At 48.9% G+C, this 16,943-nt stretch overlaps 1 protein-coding gene across 6 annotated transcripts in view; it reads right to left on the bottom strand.

Moving 5' to 3' along the window:
- Positions 1–2,126: 2,126 nt before the first annotated feature.
- TANC2 (tetratricopeptide repeat, ankyrin repeat and coiled-coil containing 2) overlaps positions 2,127–16,943 on the bottom strand; it is a 370,672-nt gene continuing 355,855 nt past the window's right edge. For 4 of the 6 annotated variants that reach the window (XM_077780437.1, XM_077780436.1, XM_077780439.1 and 1 more), the window contains 5 exons: positions 16,835–16,864; positions 15,900–15,991; positions 13,847–13,993; positions 11,326–11,426; positions 2,127–9,719 (listed from right to left, as the gene is read on the bottom strand). In XM_077780437.1, coding sequence (XP_077636563.1) covers positions 7,766–9,719; positions 11,326–11,426; positions 13,847–13,993; positions 15,900–15,991; positions 16,835–16,864 — 2,324 coding nt within the window. In that variant the 3' untranslated portion in view covers positions 2,127–7,765. The remainder of the gene's footprint in view (positions 9,720–11,325; positions 11,427–13,846; positions 13,994–15,899; positions 15,992–16,834; positions 16,865–16,943) is intronic. The other 2 variants (XM_077780438.1, XM_077780441.1) reach the window with 1 other exon arrangement.

Raw genomic sequence — 16,943 nt, 5'->3', positions numbered from 1 at the left:
CTACACCGCGTGGCTCTACCAGGTCTACCAGGCAGGGGCTCCGTCGGTTCTTTCATCACCTGGCTGGTATTTACATGTGGAGAAACTCCCGCTTGGACAAACTACCAAAGTACAACTGTGTGTATCTCTCCCGCCAGAACGCCACCCAGAGAAACAGAACCTTAGTTCCGTTAAAATCTGTAAACTGGTCTGTCTGCCAAAGTGTATGTTGGATGATTAAGGAGACCGCCCCCCTGAAAGCTGATCCGTTGTGGTTTATTTACCTTTGCCTGTGGCCAGTCGTCTGTGAAGTACAATGCAGTGTTGGTGCAACCGATGATTCAATAAACGTCTACAGCAGATCTCTGGCCTGTTCTCCTCATTCACCCTGGCAGGAAAGGGGCCAGTGCTTTTAGCAGCATCAGATACAGGAAAGTTAGTTCTACCAGGCTCGACAGAAACTGAACATCCCCCCGCTGGGCACAGAAGGTAACGTGATTCGTGATCTCTGTCATGGCTCTGAAATGGCCCAGGGGCTATTCAGTCTCTGGACCCAGAGCGAGAGGCTCTTCCTGGTTAGAGAAACCCTTTTCCCAGCCCAGAGACAGTGGCCTGGAGGGTGGAGCGTGGTAAGGGCCTCGGCAAGAAGTTTTCCCTAGTATTCGCTCAACTTTTTTCCTTTTAAAAGAGATGTCTCTTTATTCTGTAAGGAGGGGAGCAAAACTTTGAGAACGAGCCGAGCCGGGCATTCCACTTGAGAGCTGTTCCTAAGGCTCAGGCAGGAGGTGTTATGTATGAAGTCGGGCTGGATCTCACGGGGACCATCACCTAAAACAAAACACTATTTAAAGGGACACTGCAGCAAATCCCTTGAGATGTAATCCTTGGGGAACAGAAGTCCTTCCTAACATTTACTTTATTTTGTATGTTCTCCAGAGGTCTTTGCTTTCTGCATCTGTAGAATTTTTCTCCTGAATCGAGGCTTCTATGTGAAACTTCATTTGCTTAAAAGCTTGCAAAGCATGGGCATGATGCATGTTACAAGCTGATGGCTCAGTCAGGATCATGGCTGGCTCTCAGCGTGTGGAGAGAATCAGCTGGCCTGTTTGTAAGCCTCTCACTTCCGGCTCTTGTGCTCACCCCTGGATCAAGGGTCTCTGTGTTAATGAGTATTCAAATGATCCCAGACATGAAGGTCATGCCTCTCCCCAGACATGCCTCTCCTCTCCACCTCCTCAGGAGTCCCTCGCCTTACTGGGTCTGGAACCCCTGGAGTCCCAGTGTTTTCAGACCAAGCAGGTGGCTGCTTCCAGAGTCCTCTCCTCTCCTCTCTGAAGGCAACTCTGGCATCTAGGCTGGTGTGACTTCGCACCCGGAGTTTTCCTGCTTCCCCGGCCCTGTTTGGGGGAAATGGATGTGGTTACACAACAGGGATGTTTGTTCAGCACAATGTGGTGTCTAGAGGAAGCGGTCTCTTCCCTCGCTTGTGCCGGCAGTAGACGGAGAGGTACCAGCCGGGCAGGGAGCCCGCAAGCCCGCAGCCTCTCCGTTTACATCGCTGCCACCTAGCTCCCTAGACAGCAGTAAGGATGGGAAAGTCTGGCCACATTTCTGAAGAGAAGATGAAGCCCCGGAAGCAGCTTTGCCCGAGTTAGCCTCGGGGACTCTAGCTGGGGCTGTCCCCTCACCTTGGACGTGCAGCCTCAGGACGCAATGGCTCCCACTGCAGCCGGCTTCAGGCAGCGAGACAGGGGTGCAGCCTCAGATACTAAAGTGCAAAAAGAAGAGCTCGGTGCTCCCTTGGTTTGGCTGGCGAGAAACTCAGCGAAGAAAAAGCCTCTCTCTTAGTGGGCACTGCAAGCCTTCTCAGAGAGGCCCTTAGCCACAGTGTTCTCGAGCGCCTGCAGTGCTGTCCCAACTCTGAGGACATGCTCAGTCACATGGCTGAGTGAATACGAGCCCAAAGGAGTGACTTTGCTTGTCCCACAAGAGACCAACCAAATCATCAGGAATTTGGCCTCTGTCTTAACCTGCCAAAGTCGTGTCCCAGGAGAGGCCCCCTCGGCACTGCAGGCCCCAGCGAGGGGAAGCCCAGGTCAGCCCCCTGGACAGGTATCGTTCTGTAAGCAGAAAGCACCACAACACCGTGTTTTTCCAAGTGTTACCCTTTATAAATAAGTACATTTGCTTTCATACATACAGTTCATTGTACGGATGGCGATCTGTACACATGGGCAGGAGAATGCATTCATTTACCTTTTCACATCTACCTCACACAGCTCACATGTACAGACAATACAACTGCTCAAGCAAGTACAGCAAAGGAAAATGTCTTTCCTTATACACAGGGGGCTAGATGCCTCTGTGGGGTGCGGGACATCCCCACTGCACGAGTTCACAACTGTGTGGTGTTCAATATATCGGGAGAGAGAACAAACATGCATTGGATAATATACTGTACAGAGAAAGTCCTTTACATCGGAGTCATAGAAAACCTAAAGGAAAACTAAGTGCATTAAAGCTTTTTCCAGCAAGTGTCTTGAAAGGACAGCAAAGAGGAGGAAGAATCAAAATCATATTAGTACAAATCACTCTTTAATTGTAGACTGTACATGTCTGTACTAATTAAAATCATCTTGGATTTGGAGGAGACAGAACAGAGACGGAGATGCTGCGCTAGATGGAAAGGAGGCCATGCCTGAGAACGGCACCTGCCCTGAGCCTGATGAGGAACTGGCCCCACTCAGCAGGAATCAGCCAAAGGAAAAAACAAAAACAAAAATAAACTAGAACAGGAAGTGTAACTTACAGGATTTCCAAAATAACCTGTGAATGGAGGAGAGATCTGGAGCCGGCTTTTCTATCTTTTTTTCCCAGTAAGCTGGTACACAATAAGGCAGGTACATTCAAGTACTGAATTTTCCAGAATGAACTCTCTGTCTGGTCCTGGGGACAGAAGGGATTGAGTTGAGTCCCCCCTAACCAGGTGTTCTGGTTAGCGATTAGGCAAAAGAAAAACCCAGCCCGTAAGTGCTACACAAACAAAGCAGCTAGCTCCTTCCTGTCTGCAGAGTAGGTCTGTCTGAAAAACAAGAGTGGATGCTGGCCTGCATCTATACGCATTCAGCTAAAACCTGACAGGTCGGCTTAGTGGAGATTATCAGAGTCAGCAGGAAGAAGTGAGATGGTATGGGGGAGGAAACATGAAAGTAACACTTGATTTTTGGTGTCCAATTACGCATTCATTTGGTACTGACTTTCAAAGCTCTGACTGTGGCCATCATGTGGCCACAAGCATCTCAGGGTGGTTCAGCAGCTGTGAGGCATTGGACACCGAAATGCAGGTTACCAACACTTCAGCCCTTGAGTGGTCTGTGTTATAAAAGGAGTTGATGAAGACCCAGTGATTATTCAAGTAGCTCTGCACAGTGGCTCCACCATTCGCAGTGTGCTTGTGTCCAGGCCCCCAGCCAGCCACCTTTTCTTGGGAGCAGCCAGAGCTGAGTTCAAGGCATTGCATGGTGAAGGTTTCCATGACACGTCTTTGTAGGTAGCTCTTACCCCTAAGCCCTTTTTGTTCATTGTTGTTAAGTCATGGTAGATGGTCAGTCTGGAATTCCTAGAGGAAAAGGAGAAAAAGCCACACCTCCCAATGTGCGCGCAACGGGGGCGGCACCGGCCTTGGTGTGGAAGCAGCAGCAGGCTGCCTTTGCAAGTTGGCTTCGTGAGAAGTGGGCAGCCCAAGGACAGACAGACAGGGTGGGTGGGAGAGGCTGGGACAGGGAGGGGACACCGTGCCCCCTGGGGAGCCTGTTCCATTTTGTGGCAAAGATTCAGTGAGCAACTGGTTTTGTCCAAGGCATTTCTGCAGTAGAAAAATAACTATGTTTTGAATCAAACCACCCAACTGTGACGTCTCTGGAGTTGTAAAAGTTGGAGGCCGAGAGGAACTGAGAGGGGAGCACATGGGGCCTAAAGGAGTCTTCCTCACACCCACCCAGCCACCAGAGCAAGGGAGGTCTAGTCCACATTCTCCGGGCCTCTGCCTGGCTGAAGGTCCAAAGCAGGTAGTGTTCAGAGAGCTTATCTTGCCACATCTGGCACAGATGCGTGAAGAGCCCTCTCCAGGCCTTTGTCCCCTCCTTCCTGAACCCTCTGGGCCTGCTCGTTGCCCTGGAAGCGGCCCCTCCAGAGGACACGCTGCCGGTCTTTGCCACCAGACGAGCCTGGTGCAGAGCCACAGTGACACCTAGTGGTAGCATATGGTTGAAGCAAGGTGACGTCCACAGAACCCACCGTATAGGACTAAAATCTAAGGAAAATACTTATGGATATTAAATTAGATACTGGTTAATTTTTCTATTGGGTACATCTCTGGAATATAAAAATACCAATATTTAGATAGGGGTTCATAAACTACTATACAATATAAGGACTGCGAATACCTTTCTCTAGGCTGTTCTGTTTACAATAATTTAGGAAAAGTGTTTAATAATCCAGGCTTAACTAAATTAGCAAACTTGTATCTCTGGACAACGACCTGGGGTGCTGTACATGATTCTAATTAGTGGCATTTTCCTGAGCCTTCGAGTTTAAGTTAAACACATCTAGAAAGAGGGGCACGTGGGGGAGGAACAAGAAGGGTTTGTGCTCTATTAACTTGGGGCTTTAATAGTGCACGTCTGCGACCGGGACAAGACACAACAGCAGATACAAAATGGCCTCCATTTTGTCCATGCCAAATTCTCATGTTACACAGGTTTTCCCTTTACTTTGTAAATAAACATTAATTTTTAATTGTTAATTGTGTGCCTTACTGATCCAGTAAATAAAGTAACCATGTCTCAGGAGTCCCTAAGAAAATTGCTGGAAAAGCACTTTAAAATCACTGCAAATATGTTTTGTATTTAAAAATTCTTAATCCTTTTGATGCTTATATACAACAGTTATTTCTTGTGCTATAAATGTTGTGATCCACTGCTTGATTTCTTTCCTCTTTTTCCTTTTTTTTCCCCCTTGAAAGATACACTAAAAGAGCGGTTCTCCTATTTTCTAATGAAGACATTACGCACACTTAAATATCCAGTATTTATCAGAGTTACAAATTCAAACAGTAAAGTGCACCCATTTATAGACATGATGTGATGGAAACCCATTAGTGCAAGAATTCTGGGTGAACGAAACGTACAATTTGGCGAGAAACCTAGAGGCTGAAGTTTGTTACCACTGTCTCCATTTCAGGGTGATGTGAATCGGGTGAGTGGAACTTACCAGTTTCATCTGAAAAACTTCCCCCACCGGAAGCCAGACATTGACTCAGCGAGTGCTGCCGGGGGAGAGGGCGTCTCTGAGATACAGTACTAGGATCACCCCATGGCAGTGAAGTAGCGCAACAGGGCATGGGCAGTCGGCTGAACAAGGAAAAACGGTCTCCTGCCCCCAGTCAGGTCTGGTCGGCATTTTCTAGTCAAACTCAGCTGGCGCCTGGTAGTGATATTCACTCCCTCGTACAATGGCTAAAAAAAGAATTGCATTTTGACTGTTTTAAGTGTTTTGCCCAATAAGGCATAGACCCTAAATCTCCGGTTTGTCCAGGAAAGCCGAGAGAGACCCTGGGGACCAGCGGCGTCAGTGGCATGTCTGGGAGATGCAGAACCTGCTTGCTCACCTAGACTGCTGAGCGCAGGTGGTGTGTGTGGCATTCCAGACATGCAGGGGCACTTTCCTGACACAGGCATTTTTCAGAAAGTAGCAGCAGCTCCTCAGTGAGAGGTGGGGAGGAAGGGATGAGATGCAAAGGGCCCCACAGGGCTGAGACTTGGACAAAGCGGGAGCTGGGTTCCCGGCTGCAGGCTGATGCCACAGCTGTATACTTCACCTTCTAGATGGGGGAGAGAGGGAGACGGGAAGGGAAGGGATAAGACACTGGCGCCCACCCTGGTCTGAGAAGGAGACAGTCCTGGACATCAGAGAGTGTGGAAAGAATCTGGGTATCGAGCTGGCCCCAAGACAAGTCCCGGCCTGTTTCAGGTTTAGGGGGCCGAGGGGTCCATCTATTTGGCAGAACCTAAAATGGTAGAGAAATGTTTCTGATCTCAGCTTCATGCTCCCCACATCTTAGTGATACTTTCAGAGGACACTTAGTATGACAGACAGGTCTGGTCACATCTGGATTTTTATTTAGGAAACTGCCCTTCCTATAGCCCTTTACTCACAAGAGCATAATGATTCCTAGTAACAGAGAACTGATTTCTCTGTTGTTCAGCTTCTTAAGTTCTAAGAGCTGATGCCAGTCAGTACCAGGCCTGTGCTAAGGCTTTGGTTTCAGTGTTCTTGCTGTCCATCTTGTGCTGGCCTCAGTCACGCAAAGGACAGGTCAGCAAACGACCTCAAGACACAGAAGAAGTGCGGAGGGTGACTGGATCAGAGGACCTGCTGTCTATCTCATGTGCCCCCACCCAGGGCTGAAAGGGGTCTGTCTGCTCCCTGAAACACTTCGCTGTGCCTGGTTTGCAAAGATCGCTCCCCAAACACACCTACCTAGAGAAAGAAATGAAGAAACAATTCCTAGAGTAAATAGATAATGAAAGTATAGATCTTGAAACGGAATCAGAGGACACCTGGCATGGGGCGCAACGGTCCTGTGTGCAAACTCCAAGAATAAAGTCTTACAGCCCCAAGAGAATTCAATTTACTTCTCAAAGAACCAATTTCTTGACTGTTCCATGTGGGTTTAAAAGGAAGAGGGCCAGCAGAACACGATGTGGCTTTAGATGACGACCCAACAGGACTACTGTACCAAACTTTGGGAAGAGTTTGCTTTTGTGAGATATGAGGCTCAGTGATGTACCAGGACCGAAAAAGTAGACTTCTCTGAGACAAGAGATTTTCTATAGCCTTTGAGAATACAGAACGGTTTTTCTTCTTCTCTCTTTCTATATATTTATGTATCCCCCCCACCATGGAAAATCAATAGCTTTTCATAGTTAATTATTGGCTAAAAACTTAAAGAATAACTCTCAGTGGATTATTTAAATGTATCCATGACTCTCATCCAATTTGCTTGGCTGAGTGAAACATTTAAAGGGCTGGTTGTTCTCTAAATATTCATACAACGCTTCTTGGAAAATCAATATAGTGACATTTCAAATAATTATATTGGGTTTTTTTTCCTTCTAATTTAATAGACCTGTTTCTTCTCTTTCTCCTTGATCCTTTTGCCCCAGTAGGAAGACCAGCAATAATCTAAATGAACACTCTAGACCTGATGGCTGGCAGTCCAGGGGAGGACACCATGGCACAAGAATGCACTGGGGTTGGCTATTTGGATAACACTGGATAAGAATGCAAAGGCAAAGGGGCGTCATACTCTTTCTAAAGTTCCTAGAAGAAAACGAACAAGAAGAACATCTCATTTTTGTAAAAAAGGAGAAAGACATTTACACAACGAGAACATCAGTGAAAGCGATTGTCTCCTGGAAAAAGCTGACCAGTGTGTCTGATCTCCCTGGGTTAAAGCACACGGCACAACAATCTCCTCGCTGGCATCGGAAGAGAGGGAGAGAGCATGTGGCTGGGGCACAGACGAGAGAAACCGAAGTCCTGGCTCACCGGAGGCCAGCTTCCCAGTTGGCTGCATGCAAAGGACTCCAGCACGTGGGCCGCCACCTCTAAACACCACACAGAAACTGCATGAGAAATTAAGCCAGAGAACTACCTCAGATGTGGAAACCAAGCCTGAAGATGTGCAGTGAAAACATATGGGTCTCACTCCAACAAACGTCTTTTAAACATTAGACTCCACAAATGGTCTCTTTGGTTTGATAGGGGACGTCTGCCCTTGTCGAGAGTCCCGGGACAGCTGCCGGTACAGGTTGTCCTGATATGCCTGAGCCACAGGGAGGGTCCGCGCCACCTTCACATCGGGGTATGAGGAGGCCTGGCCGACTCTCTCCAGGAGGTCTCCGCGGGACCCGTTAGCCAGCATCCCATGGGGGCTGTAATAATCGTCCTCCAGCAAATGGCCATTCTGTGCATTGTTGGTTTTGTTATAAAAGGCAATGTTGCTGATGGATGATGGTGGACTGAAGGACTCGGGCTGAGGCAGGTTGCCTGGAGACGTGGGACTGAGAACGGTATCCACGGATGACACGGCCCAGGTCCGATTCTGCTGGTGAAGGTGGGGGTACTGTTGAGTCCGGGCTGTTTTATCTATGATCCCCATGAATGGTGTGGTCCTGGATCGGGTGGGCTCACTGGGGTAACCTCCCTGAGTGGGAGACACTGGTGACAGCTCGTCACATGACCTATCATACGCCGGTTTTAGTGGGATCTCCATTTGTTGAATCGAGGCAGATGGCCGGAACGTAGGAGTGAGGTTGGAGGCTGATGAGATACTATTGCTAGATGGAGAGAAGCGGAGGCCTACGCTTTGGGAGTGCAGCAGTGGCCTGGGAGTGGGTGGGTGGGGTTTGATTTCATTAGGGTTGACACTAACAGGTCTTCTGATTAAATGCGACACATCAGGGGAACCTAGTTGGCTGGAGGAGCGCTCCAGATCTAGTTTGGAGTGACAGACTGGGTAATAGGATGCAGACTGGCTACGGCCAATCTGTGGTGTCTGGCTGTATCTCACGCCACCTCGATATGCTGAGGAAGGTCGCTGTGGAAGGTCTTCTTTGGTCAACCCTCCATGCTGACAGATGGCCCCTGCACTCAGGCTGGCCTGGACATGCTGTACAGGCCTCCCGTCCCCTACAATCCCCCCAATGGACCCTTGATAAACCAACCGGCTCTGACTTACTCCCATGTCTCCTTGTGAAGACTGGTATTTACTAGCCATCGAGTGGGCTACTTGGCCATAGGCCCCTGTGGAGAGGACAGTGCTTGAATGAACCGCCGAGCTGGGCTGGTTGCTTCTCACAATCTGGGCCTTGGCAGGCTGTAGCCTGAGCCCTTGCTGGGGAACAGCTACAGGAAGCTGAGGCATCTGATAGGGCCGCTGGGCCATTTTGGACAGTGGAGATTTCGGTCTGCCAGGAAGCTGACTAACATTTGTTTCTTGCTGATAGCGCACGGGAGAGCCTGACTGGGATCTATAGATGCTCATGCTCTCAGCTGGAGGGCTGGCCCGATACTGAGGGCCTCTACGGAGCGGGGACGGAGGAGGGCTTGGATACTCCTTGCCCGGCCCTCCCACGGGAGGGGGGCTAAAGCGGTAAGACCCGCTCTGGTGGGCTGGGGATGTGTGTGGTGGGCTGGGCCTGTAATGAGAGTTCTGGTGAGTTGGAGAAAGAGCGGGTGAGGTGGACTGATAGCTCTGTCTGGTGGGAGAGCCTACAGAACTACTGGAACGGAAGTCAAAGACCTGATGCGAGCCGAGCGGGGAGCTGGAGATGTAGGCTGAGTCCCGATGGGCTGGGGAGGAGGGCGGGCTCTGGATTATCGGGAGCCCCTGACTGGGCCGAGCCTCCGTCTGGAGGCCAATGGAGACATTTTCAACATCCTGTTCCAGGTATTCCTCCTCGAACATATCCTGTACAGAGTATACATCTTCGTGCTGGGCTTCGGGTTCCGTTTCTTCTGGTAGCGGCGGCTGAGGCGGCTGCTGAGGCGGCGGCGGCGGCGGCTGCATCTGTCGGCACTCCTCCTCCACCCGCAGCAGGAGCCTCTGGATCTCACGGTTGTTTGGACAGAGCTTGATGGCCTCGTTCAGATCCTCTAAGGCTGCTGCAAACTGTCTGCTTGACAAAATGTAAACACAGGAACTGGGGTTATTCTGAATCAACGGGAATCATCAAGAGCTGAGACCACGGTCGCTATTTTAGAGAACTAGGGTGGCATCTGTGGGAGTCGGGGAAGGGGGGTGGGGGGTTGGTTTTGTTTGATTTGTAAGGAAGGAAACAGGTAGGCTGTCATTCTGGAAGAGTCCAGAATGCTTCCTTAGCCTGTTTAGCCTCCATCTTCCTTCTGGCCTCTCTGGGATTAGGAGAGAAATGGCCCCATTTCATCAGTCCAGCCAGGCCCTTCAGGAAGATTCTCTTAGTGCCCAAATGCACACCAGGCAGTATATGAGAGTTGGGTGGGGTTGTCATTTACAGGGTCACTGTCAATTAGCTTAGCAACAAAACAGTTAACTACGATATTTAAAAATCTTGCTGATCCAGCATAATTTTTTCTTCATATTCTTGATATTTTGGCTCCGAATTTCAGGCCTGTTCTGTCCTAGGCAAGAAGCCTGTCCTCCGCCCTTTCCTTCCCCTTGCTCCACAGCACTGTGGCTTCTCTGTTCTGCTACATCAGAGCTGGGCAGGTGTGGCGCTTGCTGACTAGGCAACTCGGATTCTAATTACAGATGAGGACAAGAACTCTCAGACATATTCCCATCCTCTCTATTAAGATCGCCCAGGAAAGGGGCAACTGGCTTTGTGGGGAAGGGATTATCTGGGGAAAAAGAGAATTTGACAGTCAAGCTTCTGTAAGGACTTTGTTACCCCAGCTAGTTAAGACTAATATTTCTGCCACCATCATTGTTAGCCTTAACCTGGATTTGGTTTTTCAAGAACCATACCCCCCTGGCCACAACACTGACCCTGGAGCAGTTCTTTCCCAGGCCGTGTTAAGGAGAAGGGTAGGGAGGGCACTGGGCAGGAGGCATCGAGGACAGTGCTGAGGTATCCAAAGATGAGTGATGGCAGGTTCTAGGTCTTTCTGGAGCCTTTCTTGCCCATTGGCTAAGCCACAGCAGATGGACACAAGGAATGGAGTTTCTCATGGGCCCCCTCAATCCTGGCAGCAAGGACCTCCTGTCTCCGTAAGTGTGTGGTATGCTAGTGGTGGGGATTTAGGTGAGGAGGAGGTCTGATGCCACCAGGCTTGAGGAGAGTCCCAGAAGGAAGACTAAATAACCCAGGGACTCCTCAGATGCCTCCAGGAAAAGAAAGAGGAGCCTCCGGTATAAGTGACCCATCCTACTTCTGTAAAAGGGCCAGGAGGATGTTCTGCTTATGTGGTCTCTTCTTAAGTCACCAGTGTCTCTTTATGCTATCTGCTTTAGGGCTTAAAAAGTGACTGAGATATGGCAGAGGCTTCTTGGAAGAAGGTGTCATTGTCCAACAATGCAAACTCATTTTTCTCCCAGAGTGTAATGTTCGAGAGCTCCACAGCCCTGAAGACTTGCCAGTCTTAAGCAGAGCTCTGTGCTATGGGCCGTCCCCAACGCTTGGCCCTAAAAGTCCTCAGGGTTAGACACATTTGGGTACGTAGGTCCCAGGATGGCCTACATTGCCTGGGCCAGATTTTCAGAAAAGAGACCTCTTGCTTTTCACCCTCTCTCTCTCTCCTCACCTGCTGCTGCGTTTGGCCCTTGCTCTCGCATAGTAAGCTTCATAAGATTTCGGTTTCAGCTCCAAGGCCTTAGTAGCAAATTCCTCCGCCATTCCAAAATCCTGTCATTACAATAGGTGTGCAAATGAGTCATTGAAGAGATATGAAAAAATCGACAATTTGGGAATAAAACAGATTACAGGTACATTTGTTTGACATTTATGGATGGAACAGGTGGGATTCTCAACATGCCTGGCACGGCTCTAGCCACGTGGCCCAGACTGGGAGTTCCTTCCGCTTTTGCCCTGTGTGGCCCTGCGACAGCTCCCGGGGAATTAATCTGCCTGGAAGCATTAACATACTCTTAGTCTGCCTTCTTTTCTGCTTTTCTAACGAAGTTCTTTCTAGCCCAGAAGCCAGAGGTTAACCCAGTGAAGCTCCTGAAGTTGGAAATCGGAACTCTTGTTACACACGTGTGTGCAAGGCAAACACATCCACGTAGCTCACACAGGCCTCATCCCGCCCTCGGCCTCCTGACAGGTGAGTGAGCTCCAGCAGGACAAGGCGTGCGTAAAGGAGAGCTGCACTGGCCGGGCAGCCCAGACAGGGCAGGGGCCCCAGACGGACTTGGGGTCAGGCCTCCGGTCCAGCCCGGCGGCCCTCAGAGGGTGTGCTGTGTGTTCCCATCCATGCCTACTCTGCAGGTGTGAGTCCCTGCGATGCCACAACTGAAAGCCCCGGACGCGGTTTCCAGCACACGGCAGAGGCTCGGTAACTGGTTAGCTTCCTTTCTATTTCGCAGAGGCTTCTCTGGCCTTTCCTTCTCTGAACTGGTTCCTTTCTTACGAAGCATTTAAAACAACACTAATAAAATAAGAGAGGGCCCAGGCTATGACAGGGGTCTGTGCTGTCACTTCATCTCTTGATCACTGAGGCTTCCTAAGGAGCGTGGTCCCATCTGTCCCCCTAGGAGAACCCTGGCAACAGGCACCTGGAGAACAGAGCTGTGGGATTAAAGACAGCCTTCCATATGAAGCTAAAGGAGAGTTCTTTCTCTTCTTTCAATGTCAGAGCCTTACTATAGCACTGATCTCTGGTGACACGCGTGTTCCTGAGGCAGAACACGGGCCTGGGGCACAGGTAGAAATTAAGCAGAAAAAGCGACGAGCCATCTCTGACTGAGAGGACAGACCTCAGGTGCTTGGTACAGTGCTGGTCATGGGAGGCGGCTGTTAACTGTTTCTGAGCAAGTGTGGAGCTCTCTAGCGAGGAAGTATTCTGTCCTGTGCGAGTCACCTATCGCTACTGTTTCCAACCTTACCCTTTTCTTTTGGACAGTCATCATTTCTGGCAGGACTTGGATTGCTTCTAAGGGACAGATTCTTTGTTAGGCAAAAGAGAAGGCGGCGGGCTGGCGGCAGCTCCTAGCTTCGTCTCATTCCCACGGGCTGCTGCCACGGGGGACCTTGGGTGCCGCTGGTCTGGTTATGTTTCACAGAATGGCCTCACTGCCTTCCCGTGGGGCATCCCCTTCCCACAGGAACCGCTACCACTCTCCTCAGCACCTGGGGCAACTCTGCCTCCTCGGGCCATAACTGCATCCTCTGAGACACGTGTGGCTACGAGGCTCTTCTCGTTGCCAGGGTCTAGACGGAGGATGTGAAGGTCATGCACACATACAACCTCCCTGGGACTGCCAGCAGACCTCCTGTCCCTGCGGCTGAAATCTCATTTCTGCACAGCTGAGCTTTCTAGCATCAGCATTCCCATTTGGCGTGGGTGGCTTTTAGCTCCCGAGGTAACTGTGAGACCTCAGGCGGGGGGTGGGGGGGGGTGCTTGGAGACTGCGGACACGATCTCAGCTACTCCCAGTCTCTGAGAGAGGGTGCTTGGCCTGGGAGCATCTGCGTGTCACGGGAGCAGTGGCTGAGGGCCTCAGGGACTGTATGCACACGGCAGGCGAGAAGGACCAAGGACTAGGTGGCAGATAACGGAGGACCAGGAAGAGTTCTGACTCCGTCTGTGGCAAGAACGGACATGGCATGCTGCAGTAACAAGATGAAGAGAGGAGGGAAAAGTTCAAGACTAGCCTTCGAAATAAACCTTCAAGTCCATGGTCCTGTGCCCTCTTTCCAGCCCTGCCTTAAGTGACTGGGAGTCTATGAGAAAGGAAGGGAGTGACTAAAATTCAGATCTTATCACAGCTGGAATTCTAGTGACCACTGCTCTCACATTTTCCCAAAGACCAGAAAACTGACTTGGGGGTAGGAGATAATGATGATGGTATTCCAATCACTTTCAGTGGGAACTAAAAATTCAGAAAGCTACCAAAGTGCCCACAGCATTAACTTTTTTATCGTTTCAGATACGGATTGTACTCAGACTTGATTTCTTTCAAATTGCAAATGTCAGTGCTCTGTGAAGGACAACCAAGTTCCAAATGGGGCAGAGAACGATTTCAGGGGCCTGGTAAGAGCCAGCGAGTGACACGGGCTGTCGACTTCCAGGGCTGGAGAAAGCAGCTGGGAGGAGAGGGACTTACGTTCATTTTCCTGCGACATCGAGAGAGGTTGAGGAGGAGAGACACCTTTAGTTCCCGGAAGGTTTTCAAGTCCTCACCAAACCCTTCTCTAGGGAATTTCTTCAGAGCGTACTGGTAGCGCTGGGCAGCTTCCTTTACTTTACCTTTCTAATGGGAGTACAAGACAGCAAAACACATAGTTGGTCTGCTGAGCAGCTGAGGAGGTGTGGCCCACTCCCTTCCTCCTCTCCGCATGGAGTACTAAGTTAGCCCTCCCGAACACCAGCTTAGCGGGTGGGTCTGGCCCTGGTGGTGAGAGCAGGAAACTCACCCCACAGGAAGGGTAAGATTGAAGGGGATACCCAAGACCCAAGCCAGAGAACCAACACCTGGTCTCTCCAACTTCCCAGCCGGATTCCCAGGAGATGGACCTTGCTCATTTCAAAGGAGCTTTTCCTTGACTTGATCTCCTTGGGACACACATCACTCCCTAGACTCAACCACTCCAGAGTTATTACTACTTCTTTACTTTTGGCCTGCCTGGAAAGTTCTTTTCCTGTCTGATGTTCTATCTTGCCAGTCCCCTAGAAGAGGTCATTCTCTTCCTCACCAGAAGGTGGGAGCTAAAACGGTCTAGCTGTTGCTTCCCTAATCTCAATGAATAAATAGTATCAGTCAGTTTTCCCCTGTTTTTAAAAAAGGCTTAGGGCAGGGCAGTGGTAGAGAAGTTTAGAATGTGATCTGTCTGTGCAGGAGGGATTTTCTATTATGAAGTAAATCTATGACCAGCTTAGGGATCCAGTCACAGGGGCCTTAAACTTTTCTTACATTTTGTACCTGAAAATCTATCGGCTGAGCTCAAAATGATGCACGAGGCATCTCCCATTCAGTCAGCAGACCTTAATCTACTCCATTCTTTCTGTACAGCTGCAACTCCACCAGGTATCCTGATCTTTGATTTTCTCTGCAGCACATTTCATTAAGGAGAGATCTGGAGTCGGCCAAGGCACAATTCCGGGTGGGGACAGCAGTAGCTCTGCCTATCTTCATTAGGAGGTAGGGCTCTTTGTTTCAGAGTATCAGAAGTCATATTATAACCAGGGCTTAGATTCTTGAGAGCACTGCTGTCCCGAAGTCCTAGAGTAATGAGACCCTTCTTGGACATCATGTGAAATCCTGGTTGGGTCAGGACTCAAGTTTCCTAGAAGCCTGAGAGTCCTAGATTATTCTGACTTTAACACAAAGGGTCCTCAGGAAATACAACCCTGCCCCCAGGAACTCTGTATGTTCCTTACACAGGGATGGGTGGGAGCCCCTACAGCACGGGGCTCAAACAACCCTGAGATCAAGAGTCGTGTGCTCTTCTGACTGAGCCAGCTAGGCGCCCCTGACATGTAATGTCCTTATGGGACGTCCTAGAGGCCGCAGGAGTGAGCCCCCATTAGAGTTATGGGGACTTCAGCTTGAACTGTGAGTACAATATAACTCCATACTTTTTTTGTTGTCATTCAGTGAGTGACTTTAAGCAAATCTTATAATTGCTGTTTGTCTTGATTTCCTTATCTTACTCAGGGATGCTGACCGGCCATTATTCACCACAGAATTTTAAAAATCTGTGTATATATTAAATATGAAAGCAAAGATCAATGCCTCTTTCCCACAGAGTACTATGTATCTATAGTACATAATCTGACCTGTCCCATGAGCTTTCAGCAGATTCCGTGCATCATATATGTAACTGCCTATTAGTAACGAGGTAAAATTTGGTGCTTAAGTTGATCGGCTGCAGAGGCTTATGTAGGCTACTTTTGCTCTCTTGTTGTAACTGCCTATTAGTAACCAGGTAAAATTTGGTGCTTAAGTTGATCAGCTGCAGGCATATGTAGGCTACTTTTGCTCTCTTGTTGGGAAGTTAAAAACTCAGGATCCTCAACTTTTGAGCCCATCACTGAGGGATGGCATTCTCCCTCTGCCTCTAGAGCCAAGGATGAGAGTGTCAAGACTTTAGTAGATTCCACATATAGAAGACAGTCAGTGGCTGTTTTGAGGAAACTTTGTTCCTTCCTCCCCTCACCTTATAAAACATGTCCCCCTCTTCCATCAGCTTGCTCAACAGGATGATCATGATGTCTGGTTTGGAGGTGGCCATCGCCCATGTGGCTGGACCTGTAGTGTACAGGATGCATGATGGGTAAAAAACTCAGACAATGTAAGGGTGGTAGGAAGCTAGGTGAAAAAAACATCCTGGGGGAATTTCTGCTGAGAGAACAACTTGCTCCACAACAATTTCCTCATCTTTTAGACCTGGGAGTATCTTAGGGACTCCCACTGCCAAGAAGCTGCATTGGATTTGTATTCACCTTAAAATAAGAGTATCTGAACTGACTGAGCCTGCACCACAGGAGGGCAGCAAAGCCTGTGTGTTGTGTTCGGGCAGGCCATGGCTTAGTCTGGAGTTATTTTAAATAAGATAATTGGGAGAAAGAGTTTGCATTAAATGTCACCACAAGTAATTTAAAAAAAATCAAAAAAGGGCAATTTATTTTAGAACCTGGGACTCAAAATCCCTAGCTGTTTAGTCTCTTAATTTTAAAATCTGTACTTTGCAGAAGGGGAACCATGAAAGATTCTAAAGGCTCCCCCTTAATTTGTAGGTATTGAATAGGCCTCCCTGGGATTTACTTTGAAGCAGGAGTACAATTCGAATGTCAAAAGATGTGAAACAAGCCAACATTACTGAGGACTAATTTACCCACAAAGAGAAGAAGAGGTTATTAAATGGATTAGTTTATAGACGCCTGAATTATTTACCAACTAAGCTTTTCAGGGTTAGTTATCAAAAGTTCAAGTTATTCTCTACAACAGTCATTAAAAAAAATCTTCTTTTAAGGTGAAGTAAATTAAAAGATTAGAGGTGTAGGGAACTCATGCAGGCTAAAATCAAAGAGGAGAAGGCAAAGCTGACCAAGCCATCAGACCACGCCTGATGCTGACAGCGGTGAAATATACCTCGTGGGCGACTCGGTAACGTCTGACAACCTTCAAAGAAAGGAGAAAACAAAAAGTTGTAGGAGAGGAAAAAAAAATGGATGAAGGTGAAAAAAAAAAAAAAAAAAAA

Source organism: Crocuta crocuta, unplaced genomic scaffold (genome assembly GCF_008692635.1).
Source record: "Crocuta crocuta isolate KB4526 unplaced genomic scaffold, BGI_CrCroc_1.0 scaffold288, whole genome shotgun sequence".
Taxonomy (NCBI): Eukaryota; Metazoa; Chordata; class Mammalia; order Carnivora; family Hyaenidae; genus Crocuta; species Crocuta crocuta.
This window is presented reverse-complemented; position numbering and strand designations above follow the sequence as displayed.